Source organism: Seriola aureovittata, chromosome 21 (genome assembly GCF_021018895.1).
Source record: "Seriola aureovittata isolate HTS-2021-v1 ecotype China chromosome 21, ASM2101889v1, whole genome shotgun sequence".
In the NCBI taxonomy this organism is placed as follows: domain Eukaryota; kingdom Metazoa; phylum Chordata; class Actinopteri; order Carangiformes; family Carangidae; genus Seriola; species Seriola aureovittata.
In genome coordinates, this window is record NC_079384.1 from 7,881,140 (window position 1) to 7,900,732 (window position 19,593).

Below are 19,593 nucleotides of genomic sequence, written 5' to 3' on the forward strand. Positions count from 1 at the left end.
CACACATACACACACATACACAGAATACGCTGGCTGCTCTAAATGTGGCTTGTAGAAGGAAATTCTGAAATCTGAGTCTTGGCACCAGACAGGCTGGAAGCAGGCAGGCTGCTGGACGCACAGAGGGAGAGAGAGAGAGAGAGAGGGAGAGAGAGAGAGAGAGAGAGAGAGAGAGAGGATGGAGGGACGAGGGGGTGGCGGTATTACTAGAATTTATATAGCTGCTGTACCCTCTGTTTGGCTCTTATCAGCTTATAGGCAACATGAGGCCACGCCAGCACTGTGACCTGCAGCCGCTCGCTCACACTAGTTGGCATGGCAACACAACAAATGCAGACATACAAACTTATGCTCATTCACTAAAACACATACAAACGCATGCACACGCAGCACTGTGTTGAGATTTCACATGGCTTTATAGCCAACAGGACAGTCAGAGTGACTCTTCAGGGTCGTATTTTATGGAGATTTCAGTGAGGGATGCGTCAGGTGTGTGCACAAGCGTGTTATTGTTTCAGTGGTACACATTTGCTAAAAACATCCCCTTTCACTTCATTCCCAAGGAGTGTACATCGTGGGATGCGGATGGATTATCCTACCAGATGTGCATTTGAAAAGTGGTAAACTGGCCTACAACCAAGGGACCTGATCAGGAAGATTTTCAACATGGCCTCTGCTATTCAAATTCCTGTACGTTCTTTTCAGACCCTCTCAGAAAATTTTTTCCCACAGTGGAGTCGTCCAGTTTTGCTAATCCACTGCGCACTGTAGCGTCAACTTCCTGTTTTTGATAAGCTGGGTGTGCTGAGACGGTTTTCTGCACGCCACTGTTGTTCTGAGGTGATGCAACAGTGACATGCAGATACGCGCGATATGATTCTCTTGTGATGTCTCTCGTGTGTGTGTGTGACGCATGAAGCAACATGCCAGGAACTTTGTTTGACTGCGATATGCTTAAGTCCTTGCTAAGACCGCTGGTACCGAGTTGGTTTGTACACATGTGTCAGAAGTCACAGCTAGTCAAGAAGTAACCGAACTGGAAAAGCCCTGTAGGCATTCTGCTTTTACTTCTGCTTTTAACTCATACACGACTCACTTTGAAGTCTGGGCTGTGTGTATAATTGGGGAGTCAGAACAAACTGTGGACACCAGGTATATGCCACACCATAGCGTACTGCATGCTCCCACATGAACACACTCACACTGCCCTTTATCTCCCTCCTATTTACACAGTCTTTTTTTTCTGCTTCTCCTTTTATCTTGTCCTCTTCTTCTCACTTTCTCTCTCTCTCTCCCTTGGGAGAAAGGCAGGGAAAGAGTGGGCGGTCCGCTGTATGTTTAACCTTTGAAGTGGGCCTGCTGGGCCGAGCAAGGCCTGCCACCTGTTGGCTCAGTGTGTGTCCATGTGTTGTGTGTGCACGCAGAGGTAAATCTCTCTAATTTTGATGAGGGGGGATGTGGTGGCGGGCAGCGTCCGACGTTCTCAGGAGGGGGGGTGGGGGGTGGTGCTTCCAAGGTAGGATCACACACACAAACATACATACAACCCCTCCTCTGTCGGAGGCTTGGTGACACCATGTCTCCCACGGCGATCGTGGGCCCAGCCTGGGTGGCTCCAGGCCTTCTGTGTGTCTCTCAGTGTGTGTGTGTGTCACACCAAAGGGGTCCCTGTCTGGGCCGCCATATGCCACCCACCCAGCCAGTGAGAGGAGAGAGGCGGGGGCGACCCCTGGCCACTGAAGCCACCAGTTGGCCCATTCTCTCAGTCACACGCCGACCGGGCGCCATGTTTATCTGGGATAGGGATGGATGGAGCTGGTTGGGGTTGGGGGCGCAGGGTGGGGTGGGGGGGGGGGTTCTCTCTCTTGACTGCAATAGATCATTTGTAAAAATGATAACATGCTGACTGGATGTACAGATGAATGATAGAAAGAGTAAGGTCAGTAAGGTCAGTAACACAAACTCATCTAATATCTGTGTGTGTGTGTATGCACGTGTGTGTTTGTGTATGTGTGTACGTGTGCACACACTTTTAAGGCTTTAAAGCTCTCACCAGCTTGTCATGCCAAGAATCACATAGGGACATTCACAGATGGAGTCAAGACAACTGCAGTAGTGAACATGTGAAGAGTCTGACTCTTCAGATGGAGATCTGGATGGAGACTTGGAGTGGGTTTCCTTATGAACTCACTGCTTCCTAAGATGAACGCACTTTAGGTCCAGCTCTGGAGGTGGACAGCACTTAGATTTGCCAACAGAAGTTGTGGCAAAACCAGACTGGGAAACAGGGAAAACATAAGAGAGAGAAAGTGCAGAAAATTCCTCTGGATTGACAATATAAGTAAAACTTTTTTTTGCTGGCTCTCATAGAGCCTCTGTTCCTTTCCAGTGTACACTGACGTGGGCGTGGACGTCTGCGCTACCTGGGCTTCCTATCTCAATCTGTAAACCATTTTCCAAGACTAGTTTCAAACCACAAAGCCTCTTGGGTCCCCAGCTGATTTTCTTTCTGCCTCTGACCCTGAATACAGCCCTCAAACACTCACAAAAAAGTAGGCAGAGGGGTATAGGTCCCCCAGTCTCGGTTGTCTTTTATCAGCTTATAAGCAACACATGGAGCCACGCTAACCCTCTGACCCACTGGCTGTCTGTCTCTGCGCACACACGCACAAACAGAAACAAACACACACTGACACACCACATTAACTGCACAGCTTTTTTCTCCCATACTCTTTATTTCGTAACTTCTCCCTCTGCTCCCACTTTCCGAAAATGCAGTAGAGTTTTCAGAGCTCGTCGTCACTCTCTGTCTCTCTCTCTCTCTCGACGTCTCTCTCATTATATTTTTCAATCTTTCTTTTCATCTACTTCAGTCTCAATCATTCTCACTCTCTCCTCATCTACCCCTCCTCTTCTTACCTATTTCAGTCTTCTCTGACACCCCCCCCACTTCTCTCTTTCAGGCTACTTCCCTCCCTCCCTCCCGCTGCCCTCCCCCTGTCTCTCTGTGTCTGTGTGCTGAGTTGAGGTTTGGAGTGGAAACCAGAGTATCAAATCGGAGACACACAGGACAAGAGGGAGCCAGCCTCATAAATCTCCCTTAGTGCAGCCCACAGCATCCAGAGTCAAGAACACAGTGTGTGTGAGTGTGTGTGTACATACACATGTATTTGTGTTTTTGTGGGTGCATGCACTTCTGAGCCTATACATGCTCATTTGTGCATGCATATGTTTTTTATGTATGCGTAGGTATGTGCAATGTATTAATCTGTGTGAGTACATGCATGCGTGTGGGTTAAAGTGTGCGTATGTGTGAGTTGCGTGTGTGAGTTGCGTGTGTGTGTGTGTGTGTGTGTGTGTGTGTGTGTCTCTAAGACAGAATAGCCTAGGGCCTGTCCAAAAGCAGAGAGGTAAGCAGAAATTTTGCTCCCTCATGTGGACTGGAATCTATAGTCTCTCATCTCGCCAACAGCTCAGCCTCAACAAATGAATATTGCAGGCCAAGAAGCAGCTGAAGTACAAACTTAACAGAACACCTGAAACTGTGAATAAACAGTTTTGTTCCGAGGAAAATGTTTCCAGTATCCTCAAGAGTTTTTCAATGAAAATTAAACTCTGGTCCACCCTGTCATTAAAGAGTACAAACTTTTTTTTGCCCATTTTTGCTGGAGGTTTAAAAAAAAAAAAAAAAAAAAAAAAGCAGAGAAAAGAATCTCATGACAAGGTCCATTTAGTACTGCAGCTGTTCTGGAGCTTTCATGACATTCATCAGCAGATGTTGGTTTAAAAGCTAAAAACATTCAAGTAAGGGTTAATAACACTGACCAGCTATTGCAACCGTACAAGTCATGTTAGATAATAACATGGCAACAAAAACAAGGGTCTATATTTTATGTGAAACATTAAAAAAAGAAAAAAAATCACATTAATTCTTTTTGTAGCTCTGTATTCGATCAAGTTTGCATATCATCTTGAGCAACAATTTGTTCTTCTAGCAATTTGCACCATTACTTTTAGTGTTAAAGTGTTTTTAAGAGTAATGTCTCTTTTAATGCAGCCACAAAAGGCAGGAATCAGTCCCAGTTTGTAGTGAACTTTAACAGTATGTTCTGATCAGAATTTCTAAAGAGAAAAATTACAGGCATCTATAACCTCCTCATTTGTCCAACTCGTTTGAACTGATAGCTCTCAACCACAGAAGAAAGGAGAAAAATCTAAAGAGGGAATGAAAAAGAAAGAGTGGGGAATATTAAATCAAATTAGAACCAAATGAGGCGAGTGGCACACTGTCCAAAACCACTTTACACCCGGGCCCTTTGAGCATTGCCCTTCTTTTTCCACTAAGACTTTGGTGATTTCTCTGTGTTCTTTTTTTTTTTTTATTCCCTTTGTGCACAGTTCATACGGATTAGCACTTGGTAACCCCCATTCCCCCCTTAAACACACCCAACTCAACACACTGCTAACTATTCCAATGTGTGTTTGCTCATGTATGTGTGTGTGAGCATGAACATCACGGAGAAAGTCACACACGCAGATATGAGTTTCTGCCACTCCGTGTGTGTTTGGGTGTGTGTTCATGTATTGACTATGAGAAGGAGAGGCCGCTTTCTTTCCTGACACTGAAGTTAAGACGTCATCCTGAGAGCGCTGTCAGCTTGGAGTTATCCTTGAAGACAGGGTGGCACCAGACGGAGCAGAGGGGCCTCAGGGGATGGAGAGGATTTAAACCTTCCAGTGTAGACAGCCACACACATCACAATCAGACACTTACTGATGTCGTACCAACTGCACGTTGTTCATATTTCAACCTTTACTTATGAAGTGGATATGGTTTGAGTGCATGCTACACGTTGATGTTTAAGTACTTAAGGAACTGCTATGGGAAATAAAAACTGCTTGGCTGACATACACGGCTGCCTCTCCATTGTACTCAAGGGTTTTGGCAAAAGGGCTGGAACTGGCTTTCTGTCACCATGAGAGGATATAGAAATAAAGACTTATTTACAGGCTGTGTGCTGGAACAGAACCAGTGTCCCTTTATAGCCCCAGTATTGACTCTCAGACTCTCTGGATGTCTCCCGTGTCAACGTCATGCACAGGAAACAAGACAGCAAATATACGTGCCAGTGTGAAACAGATCCCTGTTTGAACTCTGGCGTGAGTGTATTAATTCTGATATTGAACTCACATTGTGCTAAGAATTCCCTCAGTGACATATTGTATGTTACCAGGAGCCTGAGATAAATTGAAATAGGTTTAAAAATGAATTTAGAGAGCTAGGAGTGAAAATTGATTTTTACTAGGAATCTCACAAGGCCACCATGTGTACATAAGGATGTCACTGATGTACACTATAATCATTAATACTCAAGTTTTCCTAGAAAATATGTGTCAATATTTTTTCAGCAATCTTAACTAGCGTAGCAAATACCCTTTTATTTCCCTTTGAACACTCCCTCAAACCCTCTCTCTCCCCCTCCTTCTACTCTTTTCTCCACTCCTACCCCTAGAGCCCATTTACTATGATTACCAATAACAATAACACTGCCATTATCTTTTATTATCGCATTTTCCCAAGGCCCTGCCAGCTCTTACAGACTTTGATAAAGCTACAAAACAGCTCCTGTTTCAGGCTTGTATACGGGGCTGCCTTGGCTCAGAATTCCCTTAATAGTCACAGTTTGTTTGGGTATCTGATTTAAATCGACATAAACGGCAATGGTCCACTAAATAGATAGTAAAGTGTTAAGCCACCTGAGACTGCTTTACTGCGGAGGGCTGCTGGTAGGTTTCCAGCTTGGTATTTTATATAATCCTTGTCTCACTTTACTCTTTAAAGTTTTGATTCAAAGAGCGAAAGGAGGGGGCAGAGGGTGCAAATAAACCTAATTAAAACTTAATTTAAAAGCATACGTTGATATATGACCCTACATTTCACTTTCATTACAGGCAAACACATTCCAGTGCTTTCTTCAACTGTTTTACAGCTTCTGTCTCAGGACACAGAGAAGCAACTCAACGGGTCCTTTACAAAAGGAGACTAATTAAATGTGTCTGATCTGTACTGTAATTTCTCAACATACACAGTCCTGGAAAATGACTAAGGAAACAAATAAAACTGGCAATCACCCTCATGCAACTGTCAACTCATATTTAATATACAATGAGAGACACAATGATACAAAGCCAGGCCTCACGGCATTTTAAAAAAGAAATTCCAACACTTTGTATTTGACAAGTATACTATAAAAAAATATGGCTCAATTACTACTGAAAAGTTCTCATAAATGAGAGTGAGAAAAACAATAAGAAGTGATAAATGTTGAGCAATTCCAAAAATGCGACTGACTCATGTGATGGTTTCAAGAGATGCTACTGGCACATATGTTTTCCTTCTGAGCGCGTTGATGTCTCTGCATTCCAGAGGAGCTGTGCTGGTCTCGTCAGGAGCTGGACTGACCTTGTTTCACCTCCCGGTAGCATGACTCAGCCCTCAACCTTGAATCTCTCCTCCTGGGGTCTCATGTTTATTATGTCACAAAAGGCCAGTCACACTCCTGTAACGGTGGCTCACCCTGGAGAGAGTCAGAATCCAGCTGTAGCCACCACCACCACCACCACCACCACCCCCGCCCCCCTCCACCGAATCCCTCTTGTAAATGAACATGTCCAATCTACCCACTGTGTTTCATTAAAACCAGACCACATCAATCAGGGTCTGAACTTTAAAGGCCAGGTCCCCTCTCCAGCAACATAGGAGAAAAACATGGAGCTGTTAAAGTAAAGGACCTCACACTGCACATACACTCCAACACTCATACACTTAACACCACATTTCTGCTGGCGGACCACACATCGCAACGTCAGTCCGAGACCACACAGTAGGTCTCGTAAGACCGACAAAAGACCTCGTAAGACCTCACACCGGGCCTTAGCATGATTCGATAGGACCTCAGAGAATCCCACACCTGTAACTCCATAAACCACAAAGTAACTCCACTGAATAGCTACTGTAGTCCCCGCGCTGCAATCAGAAACCTGGAAACTGTTTAGACCCGTGACTGTTTGGACATTATTTACTTGACAAAATTAAGTGCAAAGGAAGTGTAAGATCCGCTTTAACCCGGGGCTATTTTCCCAATGGTGAGAGAAGTATAAAGGAAGAGCCAAGAATACATAGCAGGAAGCTCAGGGGGGATGCCAGATGGACAGACGGCAGGATGGATGGGTAGATAAACGAGTGGAGGCCAGGCAACAAGAGGGGAGACTGGGAAGGATTCCCATGGGTGGGGACGGGAAGGCAGCCTCGTGATGGAAAGCTTTCAAACTCCTTTCATCGGCTGCCTGAGGACTGGAGCTTTACAAGAGCAAGATGAGCCGGCGCCACTGGAGCTGCTTGGCGCTCTTCAACGAAACCCAGACGCAGAGACAGAGCAGGACCCTATCGGCACTCCACCCACTCTCTGCCCCCGCCCCAAACACCAGCCCCCATTCCTCCATCGACCTCAGCCTCGACTCTCTGCACAGACACATCACAGCAGAGGCACATTTGCAGTTGCCTCTCTCTTGTTGGGTGTTACTTTTTTTGGATTTCAATTGTGATGAGTGAAAAATTCTCCTATTCACAATTCAGCTTCTCATACCAGGTTATGAACTTTTATTTCACCTCATAATATTCTCAGTCCAAGAACCTAAGAGCCATGTGGAGGAGTTTCAGCTCTAGCAGTGGAGAGCAAGTACACACGACACGTTAGAGGGATCATGAAAGACTGTGATAAAGCAGATCAAGAGAATGTCTTCGGTCTTACCAGTCCACACTAAGAGATCGTCGCCTGTAGGACGGAGCTCTCTCTGAGGAAGCCTTCTCTGTTTTGGCGGGACGCTCTTTGAGGGACAGACGATGTGTAAATTTGGAGATTCCTGACTCTAACCTGTGGGACAGAACAAAAATAAATAAATCAGCATAAGAATCTATTGACTGGTTTACACATGGAGCTTAGCCCGTTGCTTACACCATATTCCCTCATCATACATTATACATTCTTGCAAAGGAGTTCAGGAGAGGTTAATGTCCAGTTAGTATCCACTGGATGTCTTGGCAGTTTAAATAATTGTTAATAAGAAAACATGCAGAGGGACTGAAATACAGTGGGGTTATGATGTACAGTACTTCTGTAGAAATTCTCTACACTAAAAAGAAAAAATGTTCATCCAAGGTTAATTTAGCTAAAAATCACATTTATCTCAGTAAAACGGACTCTCTTCTGCCTAAAAACTAAACTCAGTTCCACAGAAATCACAATACATGGTGGAAATGTAGCCCATGGAGTTGATAAAGAGTGTAACAATGCTGCAGTTCCCAGAGGAAACATTAGGTTTCAGGGAAAGCCGCATACTTCCTGCCTAATTTTCTGCAAATCTTTTTTCATAGAAAAAAAATGTGAAGTCACACACATTTTAATCTCCTCTACTGGGCTGCCAATGTCCCAGTTCAACTTTTCTCTCAAAATTAAAAACAGGAAATGTAATATTTCTTCCATTCCAGCCCGGGACACATTTGATGAGACTCAGCATTGCAATATTGCTGTGGTAACAGTGGGGACTAATCAAAATGTAATAATATTCTCTATCAAAGAGCCAGACTCACAGAGGAGCATTGCTGGAGCACAGAAGTGTATGTAATGTAAAATGCACAAGACTTATTAAGCTAAGGGTTACATAAAAGTCAAACTGGCTGGTGGATACAAAAAAACATAATTAAAATGTATAGTTGAAGGAATTTCCTCCTTTTTTTTAATTACAGAGGAATACATAAAATGATGCCCAGGTAATGTGCAGTATTCTTTGCTCACCTAATCTCAAGCACTTGCAGTTTCAATTTCATTCTGAAATGATAAAACGTCCCTAATAATGACTCATACACAGTCACACACATACACAGATCTCCTCTCAACCTCAGCCAAAAAGCATTTTAGTCTCCATGGTGAGCCTCGTTGGAGACAAACTGCAGGGACGGTTGGTTGAGGATAACACAGACTATGGGGTGCACTCTGCCACACAAACACAAAGCTCGTATCTGCCATCACTGTCGTTAGTTTATGCGAGATGCTGCAGGAATAACAGTTCACATACGGCTCTGATAAAACGGGATTGATGAGATTGTACACAATAGTTCATGCCGTTACTTTGATTTCTGAGCAGTGACATGGATGAATGACGGTGTGGTGATGTGGCCAGTTGCGCCTAATTCAATTGTCAAACTGGCATCATGTCACATCGTGTCAGGACCTTGTATGAGTAATTCATACGTTCTTGTCACGGAGACTGCTTTAAGACAGAAGGTCTGAGAGTGTCCTGTCAAGTCTAATGCTTCAATGAGAGAGTGATCAGATCTGAGAGAATGATTACTCAAAAAGATGAAATTGGATCAAGACTTTTATTGCATCATAGACTAGTAAATGTTCCCACTGGGGTGAATAAAAGGTTGCTATGACCTTGGAAATGAAAGTAAAACCCTTTTAAAAGTTACAGATCCATTTCCAACTGGGCATTCTGCTACCTTCCTTGGAACACATATATATTTTTTATTTAAACTGATATATAAACAAAATGAGACCGGTTCATAGCCAAAATTTCATTTCATCCCCGACAGCCATCAAAACTCAACAACCTCTGAACAACAACTTAAAATAAACAAAGACAAAAAAGTTAATATTAATATTACATTAAAACTTATTACAGAATAATTTATGGCCAGGAAATCAATGCATCTACATCAAGGACTAAATAAATTTACATCATATGATGATACTTTACCAAACATACACTATATCTAAGAAAAGCTTTTCTATCTGTATAAAATTGGTAAACATTTTCTTCTGATTGAAATGAGCCCCTGAAAATATTCTCTCATGATTCCTCTTAACACCAGCTGTTTCACTATGAAGACGTTTCCAAAAGTGAAGATGAAAATACACAAGTTCTCATTCGAAATGACCTCATGCGATGGCTTATCTAGTAAAACAACCCCCAACCCCACTGCCTTCGTTCCCACTCCTACACCCTCAGCTACTGTTTCCTGACCCTGCGCCAGCTTCTCCAAAGAGTTGGTTGACCTCGAAGACAAAGAGGCATATTTTCCTGTATGAATCACACAAATGGGGTGTGGGATTTTAGTCAGATGGCAGAGTAACCCCTAATTGATGGTATTAAGCTAGGCTGGGCTTCTTCTTCTTCAAGGGCTTTTAATTAAATTAGTACCACTGCCCTGTGCACGCCAGCCACTGCCAACCATTGATGCTGATGTCCCTTTACATAAACTGCCTGGTCTGAGAAATTCCAATTCATAAATAGCTTAAATGGGCAATTGTTCATCATCACTTCTTGTTAATAATTGCTTTTGTTGATATAGATCTAATACGTTTGGCCTGTGACCAAGACTTACATTAAGAGTTCCCCCTAAAACTTCAAACAAACTTTTGGATCAAACACGTGACACGACATGACCATAGGATAATGACTTCAATGCCATGAAAACACATAGGATCATGACTTCAAAGACACGGGGGGCCACTGGACACAGAAGAGGACTCAGGGAATCCCTTTGAGGGGTTTAGAGGAAAACTGGACATGCGAAGCAGGTGGGTCTCTGTGGAGGGGATCTGCTGGCAACTGGCTGCCTCTTGGCTCAACCCTGGCTCCACCCCATGCAGCTGTCCCTGATAACATCATCACAGCAGGCACACTGTGATGACGCAGTCCCCTTGGAGGCCCACTCAGGATATCCTGGTTGATTATCTTCTCATCAAAATCATATTTTCTCTTTCATTTCCCTTGGTGTTGATTACAGTTTAAGAAATCAGACATTTGATTGATTGTTTTTCCTTATAGAACTGAAGTTGGAGCAGGGGGCATCCAGTCAAATATGACCTTGAAGCCATGTGGTCCAATAGACACATTCAGTGAAGCTTTTAACCTATACCATCAACAGGCAAGTGCACACAAAAGAGCAAACTGGTGCTTAAGCACCTACTCAGCTGCTCCGAGCTCTTAGAAGAAAGAACCTATAGGCCTACAATGCCACTGTAGACATACCTGTATGTGTCAGTCTCTTGTCAGTTTCCATCTCAAACCTCAGTTGCTTTGCTCTGCTTTCAGTGCACACAGACAAAGGCTATTAAGTCATTTCAGACCACATGCAGAAGGGACGCTTGCTGAGCGAAGCTGCACAGCATGTGTGCACAATGGACAGCTGCCCTGCTATGGGAGCTTTCTTTTTCCGTCTCTTTTCTATTTGTCTTTGATGTATAACGTTGATAGTTATAGAAATAAAATATATATTAAAAAAACCAAAAAAACTTATTGTAGAGATTTCACCATCTCATTCTCTGGCATCCTCATGCCTAATTTTAGATGAGCTGTGTTTTTATTTCTTTTGTGTTATTTTACTGGATTCAGTTTTACCTTTTTATTCTGTTTCAGTTCATGTCTTTACCTTTTTACCTTTAATTTACCTTTAAGCCTTCACCTTTAAGTGATTAATGGCATAGCTCTAGAGATGGGAATGTCGGTTTCTTTGTATGGCAGTCAAGTCATTTGTGGTCCTGAGATGATGAAGCCTATGAGCTTTGGCGATTTCTTTACTTATCCTGGAGCGCCACATTGATGATTTATTAAAATATGTAGTAAAGTAAAATGCAACTATTGGCTTGATTGCCATGGAATTTAGTACACACATCTATGGTTTCCAGGGGGTGAATCTTAATGACTGGTGATTCAAAATTATTCAAGAAAATATCTAAATATCTGATGGATAGGCATAAAATTTTGGTTCATGGTTCCCAGATGTTGTGTTTTAATGGCTTTGGTTAACGCTTGATTTTTCCTGACTGTGGTTTTGATTGAAATGTCTTAACAACTATTGGATTGATACATAAATCTTTTCATTTAGCACCACCCTCAGGTCAACATTTTTTTAAATCTTTTATCATATTGTGTTTATGGCCAAATACAAAGACTTAGTGGCTCTTTAGCTTAGTGCTAATTAGCAAGTGTTACCGTGCTAACACACTATACTAAAATGGCATACATGGTAAACATTACCTGATAAACATTAGTATGTTAGCTTTGTCATTGGTAGCATGTTAGCATGGTGACATTAGCATTTAGCTCATAGCACTGCTGTGCTCAACTACAGCCTTAGACTTGAGAGACTAGATCATTTTTATTATGATGTTAATCACTTGGACAGAAACAAACCTACATAGTGTATTTTTACCACAGTTAATTACACATAAAAGTCTCCACCTTTTTCATATTTTATATTTTGTTTCCATCATCATGAAATCCCTTTTATGGTCCGAGTGACTATGAGATATGATAACTGTTCCTAATATATCCATCCAGTGGGAAAGCCCACCACTCACTGCAATGTGATTTAGATTATGGTCTTGCCAGCATTACTAACTTTCCCCAATCCTGCAGCACAAGAGTGCTTTTGTCAGCGCTGAATACGTTGTGTGGCGATACGGAGGAAACGTTGACCCACACACGCACACACATTCACACTGTCACTGCGAAGGATCGCTTTCTTGCAAACAACCTCACTTAATGTCCCTTTCCCCCTGTTCTGTTCCATGGCAGCAATTAACTGTTCAAAGGTATTAATATGCAGAAGCTCAGCTAAAGAACTTATTGTTCTCGCTCGCAGTACACAATGCTATCGACTATGCACTTTGACCCCGCTCACAGCCTCAGTAACCCACTGCCATCTGAGAGCAGAGTTAAGACTGCGTGGAATTCTGGTTGAACCAATGCAGCTGAAAGATGTTCAACAGCGAAATAAAGGGACATGCTTATTTACAGTGTAGGAATATTCATCTGTTTTATTACGATTACCACTAAATTATAAATATTTATAAATTACAAATGAATATTAAAAAGCTACATTCCCCAAGGTGTTAATTATTCAATTTATTATTATGGCAAAGTACTTCCAAAAGTAATTTCTTTGTAAAATAAATGATACAAATATAATTTTCACATTACATCATTAGCATTTTTATATTACCATAATTTGAATCCTGAATTAATGAGACACGTTGTTATTTGGAGCTTTATTTCCATTTTCTTGTAATAAATGCACACTATTATTGATCAATACAAAGTTTTGCACATATTCATATATTTGATTAATGGGAAATAATATAACATGTATGCTCTTCAAAGCTTCTCAGATCATACAGAGGGATTTGTATGAAACACGTTCATAAAAGAGATCCCACAGCAGCCAGCAGAATGCTATGCATTACACAATCTATGTGGTCTGTCTGAGGTTGGGCTGCCCGTAACCACAGATCTTATTTCAGATTACTAAGGCACAGACACTACTGTAAATCATGAGCAGGACAGACAAATACCTGACCTTGTTTCAGCAATTATGGGCAATGGCTGCCTACCTAAAACAACTATTTTGAAAAGGAGAGAAAACAAAGTGCTAGGATTTCTTTCATCTCTGTCTCCTGCTATGGCTTCTTATCCCTGCCAGTGGAACTCTGCTCGCAAGCATGTGTGCACACACACACACACATAGACAAACAGTTTAATTCAGGAACATACCCCTCAATGTGTTTCATTAGGCAAACAAAAAGGCTTTCAGTGGTCCAATCATAAAAGAGCCCAGCCAAGCTATGAACATTGCTAATTAAAATCTGCTCAAAGAAAGCCTTGTTTTCCACTCACCATCTCCATCCAAACCCATGTCTGTGTGTACGTCTCTGTACATGGCGGAGGCCGCTTTTATTTCACTTGGACTGAGGTCTCACTAATAAAACATACTGATATTTCTTCAAGCTAACAAGCTTTTCCTTCAGTTTTGATACGATTACATTATCTGATTTGCTCAAAGTGTAATGTTTAATCATTGGAAGCAGTGGGGGTCAATAAATGAGAAGCAATATCACAGCAGTCCGTTGCACAATACCTCTTGTACTCTGGAGTCAAATGAATTTGGCTTGCTTCTTATTACTATAAAATTGTCTATAATAATGCATCAAAACTATACAGTGCATGACTAAAAGCAAGTCAACACAGAGCGAATATGTTAATGAGAAGGATCATTTTTCTAGCACCCACATGGGTCCTACAGAGTGGGGAGGCATTTAACAGCCAGCTCATTGCCTTGACAAATAAATCCCAACAATAACTGCCTCAACTTCAAATGCTAATGATCTAATCACACTGCTACGAGCCAAAGGAAAGGACTCTGTTATCACCCTACACACATCTTTTCATATGCTGCCTATCCACCCACAATGTTAAACAGAGATATTTCCTTCTCTACTCCTTTCCCTCCATCCCTTCATTTGCACATCTCTGAGTCACACTCACTCATCGTTTCATCTTTCTTTTTTTTTCAAACGTCTCCGTTTTATTGCTCTGCTCTCTCACTCACTCCTGTTTTCCACGGACTCGGCACATACAGAATTTGTCAGGGAGACAAAAATGACGGAGGAATTTGATGCCTTTTTTTTCACTTTGGTCAGCTCCCTGTGGTGTTGGGTTTGATGCCATTCCCTCCGTGTCCCCCTCTGCGTTTGATGTGTGGCATAAGGCTGACTCAACACTGTGAGATACACCGATGATGGATCTGAAGTCAAATTAGTCTTGAATTGAGCTGACAAACGCACGGACGCCAGCAAACTATTAGAGTCTGTAGCTGGAGTACCATACCACTAAGAGAGGAGGGGCAAAGCAAAGCAAAGCGGTACCACAGACAGTTTTCTCTTTCCACTCGCTCACGGTTGAGGTGTCATGAGATAATAATGTGAATGTGATCTGGAGGAAACTGATCTGGGGTAATTTATCACACTGGGGAGATGTGTTAACACCCAACTGAACATACAGCACTGTGTACAACAGAGCACCAGCACATCACACCTACAGTGTGATGGCGCACACATTTCCAAGATGAGCAGAGGCACTGACTTACAATGTCCAGGTGTCTTGACTGCTGGAGTAAATCTGAAAGCCTTATTGCTGCTGTCAGCAATTAAAACAGTCACCAGTCGCCACATCACATCACATGACATGACATGACATCGTAACCCACTAATAATTCTGCTCAGAATCTCATAATTCACCACAGAATCCCCACTTAAACTCCACATAAGACTCCAACTGGCTTCTTCCAGGACACAGAAAAGCTGATAAAACCTTGTGGAGCCTGGATCTTAACCCCCCCTGTATTGGTCTACTCAGTCCCACAGCACCGGTGCTGGCCTGCACGGGTTCATGCCTCACTGTTCGACAAAGGGTGAATGGAAGGCAAAGGAGTGAATGTATGCCAGTGTGAGTACATCTCTTCTCTGAATAGCTCATGTGAGTCCATGGTTGTGAATCTGTGTGCCAGCATTAGTTAAACTAAACTGAGGTTTTTAGAGGCCTGGCCTGACTGAGGTGGACATCCCTCTGGTATTATGTTTATGGCCTTGAAACAGCTTTAAACATACACACACGCACAGGGCACCCCGCTTTCCCCCATCAACCCACAATTGAGCACGGCGTCGAGATTCCAATCAGGGTTGAGCCAGCAGACTGAGGGGATTATTTATGCTGGAAAGGAGAGGGGAACCTCGAGGAGGGAGAGAGATGTGTGCGTGTTGCTTGAATTTCTATACTTACGAGAACCAAAGGTCTAACTTCAGGACAGGACGTTGAGGAAAATCCCCCAAGTTAAACATTTTTCCAGTCATCATTTAAACAGCTGATTTACTGTTAGAGCTCAGGTTTGCGGTTTAATTAATTAAGATTAGGTTTAGGTTTGGGAAAAGCGTTAAGGTTAAGTAGTTGGTGCTGGGCATAGAAGCTGGGAAACACACATTCACATCCACACAGACAAACCCCCCCTTCACACAGCGAAAATTAGGTGGGGTTGAACCTGCATTGGCGGTCGATCTGAATGAGTGCATCATCCAACAAGTCCTCTCAACTTTGGGCCGTTTTTCACAAAAGCGATTTCAAAGCACTGCTTATACGCAGATCAAAAACTGTGCCAGTGTCTTATTTTCCCATAAAAAGTCACTTACAATTTGCAGATACATTTACAAGTCCTTCAGTCTTTTTTACATACCCGTGCATGGGTCGTAGGCATGATGTTTCTTTTGATTAGTTAAATGTATCAAAACAAACTCACGTTGCAGTTAGATGCTGCACAGGCCTCTGGGTTCACTGCAGGTTGGACACTACTCACTTTGGTGACCAGCCGATAATTTTCGGAATGGGAATTCAATTTAATGTTACTGAGGAGACTTTAATGTCATTTATGGGAGTACTAAAAAAATGTTGTAATGCTGTAAACGGGGACATTTCTGACTTGTTGGGTTTATGAGGAATGCCTTAACATAGCATTTGTTATGTTCCTGCTGAGGCTAAGGGCAGGAAGTATAATGTTGACGCTGTGTTGGATCCTTCACAGACATTAGCGGGAGCGGTACAGAGGTCCATTCTACTTACATCCATCCATCCTGCAAGGGAAGGGCTCCTGTAATGGGAATTTAGAAGTACAGGAAATACAGAGCTGGCCACCATCACGGATCCTACTGAGCACTACCAGAAACATTTTTTAGGTTAAGCGGAGGACAATGCTTTGGAATCGCGTTGTCAGAAAAAAACAGCAAACTTAAATCCAAAATATCAATCTGTGACCCCGGATTGGTGATGGCAGTTAAAATGCTGAGTTGGCTTGTTTGTACCAAAATCATTTTAATCCTGAAATCATATTTGTACTATTGTGAGCCAGCAAACTCCAAAGTGTTGAGATGTTTTTGGGCAAACTGATCAAATTCTGACGTGTGGTTTCAAACTGGAGGGAGAAGTTTGGTAAAAGGACTCAACTTGTTGTGCAACATAATAGAAAGACATTTTCCTTGAGCACTCCCTCAGCTCATGTGGTTGTGAAGATGGAGCGTTTGTATGCTATGTTGTTACATGTATCCTTTTTGCGAGTGTGTGTGCATGTTTCTGAATTTTAAGCCAGAATGGAAAACGCTATGCATCACAGAATAGCAGTGTTCAAGCACTCCAAATTAAGCTCTCTTTCTCCCTTTGCATCTTTCTCTCTCTCTTACACACACAAACACACACACACACACACACACACACTATCATGGCCAGGATGCCTTACCAAAACAATGGCTGTCTCTGCCTGCTCAGTTCTTTGGCCTGGCAGCCTGCTCTTGGGAAGTTCTCAAACAACCCAACATCTCTGCAGCCAAGCCACATCAAATAAGCGCGCACACACACACACACACGCACACACACACACACACACACACACACACACACACACACACACACACACACACACGGATAGAGGGATAAATGCTGCTAACATTCACACAAGTATACACTCTTCGTGTAGTGAGACACAGTGGATCAACAAGTATGGGTACAAACACACACTTCGCTGTTGAAAACATGCGTGCACACATACACACCAGATCAACTGTACAAATAGTCGCACACTCAGATAAGTGAGCCAGCGGCAGTCTCCTCCGGGCCGCTGAGTTAGCTCCCTCTCCTACCACCATTACCACTATTGTAAATACTCCTCAATATGTATTTACACTGGGATTTCAGACCCCTGGAAAAAAATGAGGTGAACAGAAAAGAAGGCTGGAAAAATGAAGGAATGTGTTTCACGTCGGTCAGACAGCAGGAACCCTCAGTCTTATTATCTTTCTGCTAGAATTTGCCTTGGATTGTACCTCTGGGGGATGAGATAGAGTCATGCGGTGGGTCTTCTCTCTGTCACTTTCTCTTTTTTTTCCTGCTTATTTCCAACTGATGCAAAAAGCAGGGACCGGCAGACATGAGGGAAAGCCTTACTAAATCCGGGAATAAACAGAGTGATTTAAATTACAATTTCATAACTGAATATATATGTTAATTCTTTTCTTATACAAAGTTACTTTTGATGACATCACACCTACATTTCAAACAGTTTGCATCACTTTTACATGTTAATGTTCTTTAGCACGTTTGCAGCTTTGCAGTTCATTAGCCATATGAGCTCTAGATATTCATACTATAAACGGCTGATCTTCCTCTCCTCTGATCTGAGGTACACGCCACTGCATTTGATCAGTTCCATTTAAGACTGTGTGTACTGTACACTGAATGAAATGAATAAAAACCTGTGGTGTCATCAACACTGGTCCATGAATTAAATGCTGCAGGGCTTTGGCTCCTGTGTCACCTGTAACCACGGCAACAAGCAGCTACTGCTGGGAGGAAAAGTCCTTCGACTGTGGGGAGCGTGGCAGTAAAACAACCGCAGGGTGTGAGGCGCAGAGTCTTTGGAGTGAAAAGAGTGAGAGGAATTGGAGAAATGAAGGTGAGAGTCTGAGGTTTTATCACAGTTATACGGGGGTCATGAAAAGCAAAGACGCCTTCTCTTGGATAAATGTCAAATCTAATATTAGACCAAAAAGGAGCACTTGATTAATGATTGCTAACTTTACCATTTTTCTAAAAAGTTGTTTTTCAAGTAATTTCTCTTCCTTTCAATTGCCGGCTAAGTTATTCTACCTCTATTTGAAAGTATCCGCAGGTTCACTTAATGAAATCGTTATATGATATTTAACTGTAGAGTTACTAAGAAATTACACTGAACTAGAATATGGTTTTATTATCTACACACAACTTCAGGTCAGGCACATATATCCCCCATTACTCACCTTAAGTTATTCCATCACACACACACACACACACACACACACACACACACACACACACACACACCTACGTCAACCCCATATGAGAACAATTACACGCCCTGCTCCCGTGAATAAATTAGTCCAATCAAGTTCTCTCTTCCCTGACATCCGTACCTAAATCCCTTGCTCCATGAAAAAGCAAAGCATCTCCTCACTTCCAAAGACACCCCCAGTGCCCCATCCTTCCATTATTCCTTCCTTCCTGTATTGTCTGCGCCCAGCGTAGCAGCAAGTAGGAAAGACGAGGCCAGAGAGATGAGAGGAAGTTAAGAAAGCAAAGGTTGTTTTTATTACAGTGCAAGCTTTCAAAGTGCTCATGAGGTATAAAACAAGTGCAAAAACCGCAGACATAATTACGTAACTATCCAAAGGCGAGTCCAGCTTATTGGCTTTGAGCTGCTTTTTTTTTTTTTTTTTTTAAAAGGTGTTCCCAGTGTCCACGAAGAGAGTCTCGGATCCACAACTTCAGAAGTGCAGCTTTTAATTTAAATGTTACTTTCAATAATGAAAACTGTGCTCAAATTAATCTGACAACAACAAGTATTAAAAGCACAAGTGATAAAAAGACAGAAAACAGTAAAAGCTCTATAAAATCTCTTTAACATCTTGATGAAAATGCGTTTAGACATTTACAGTAAAAAAAAAAGGAGCCAAAGGAATGATGACTGATCGACCGGTAAATGTTTTTGACAGTTATGTTCATCCTTGTTTTTAGACTGGTTGGTTTTCTCCCTCTGCACCTCTGGGGTTGGTAGGCTGTCAAAATAAGTGTAATGTGAGGCTATTCTGTAAACTGGTAATAAGCCCTGCAGAG

At 42.4% G+C, this 19,593-nt stretch overlaps 1 protein-coding gene across 3 annotated transcripts in view; it reads right to left on the bottom strand.

The window, feature by feature from the left end:
* LOC130162929 (ankyrin repeat and fibronectin type-III domain-containing protein 1) overlaps positions 1-19,593 on the bottom strand; it is a 137,066-nt gene that overhangs the window by 36,258 nt on the left and 81,215 nt on the right. For all 3 annotated transcript variants that reach the window (XM_056366831.1, XM_056366830.1, XM_056366832.1), the window contains one exon: positions 7,812-7,934. In XM_056366831.1, coding sequence (XP_056222806.1) covers positions 7,812-7,934 — 123 coding nt within the window. The remainder of the gene's footprint in view (positions 1-7,811; positions 7,935-19,593) is intronic.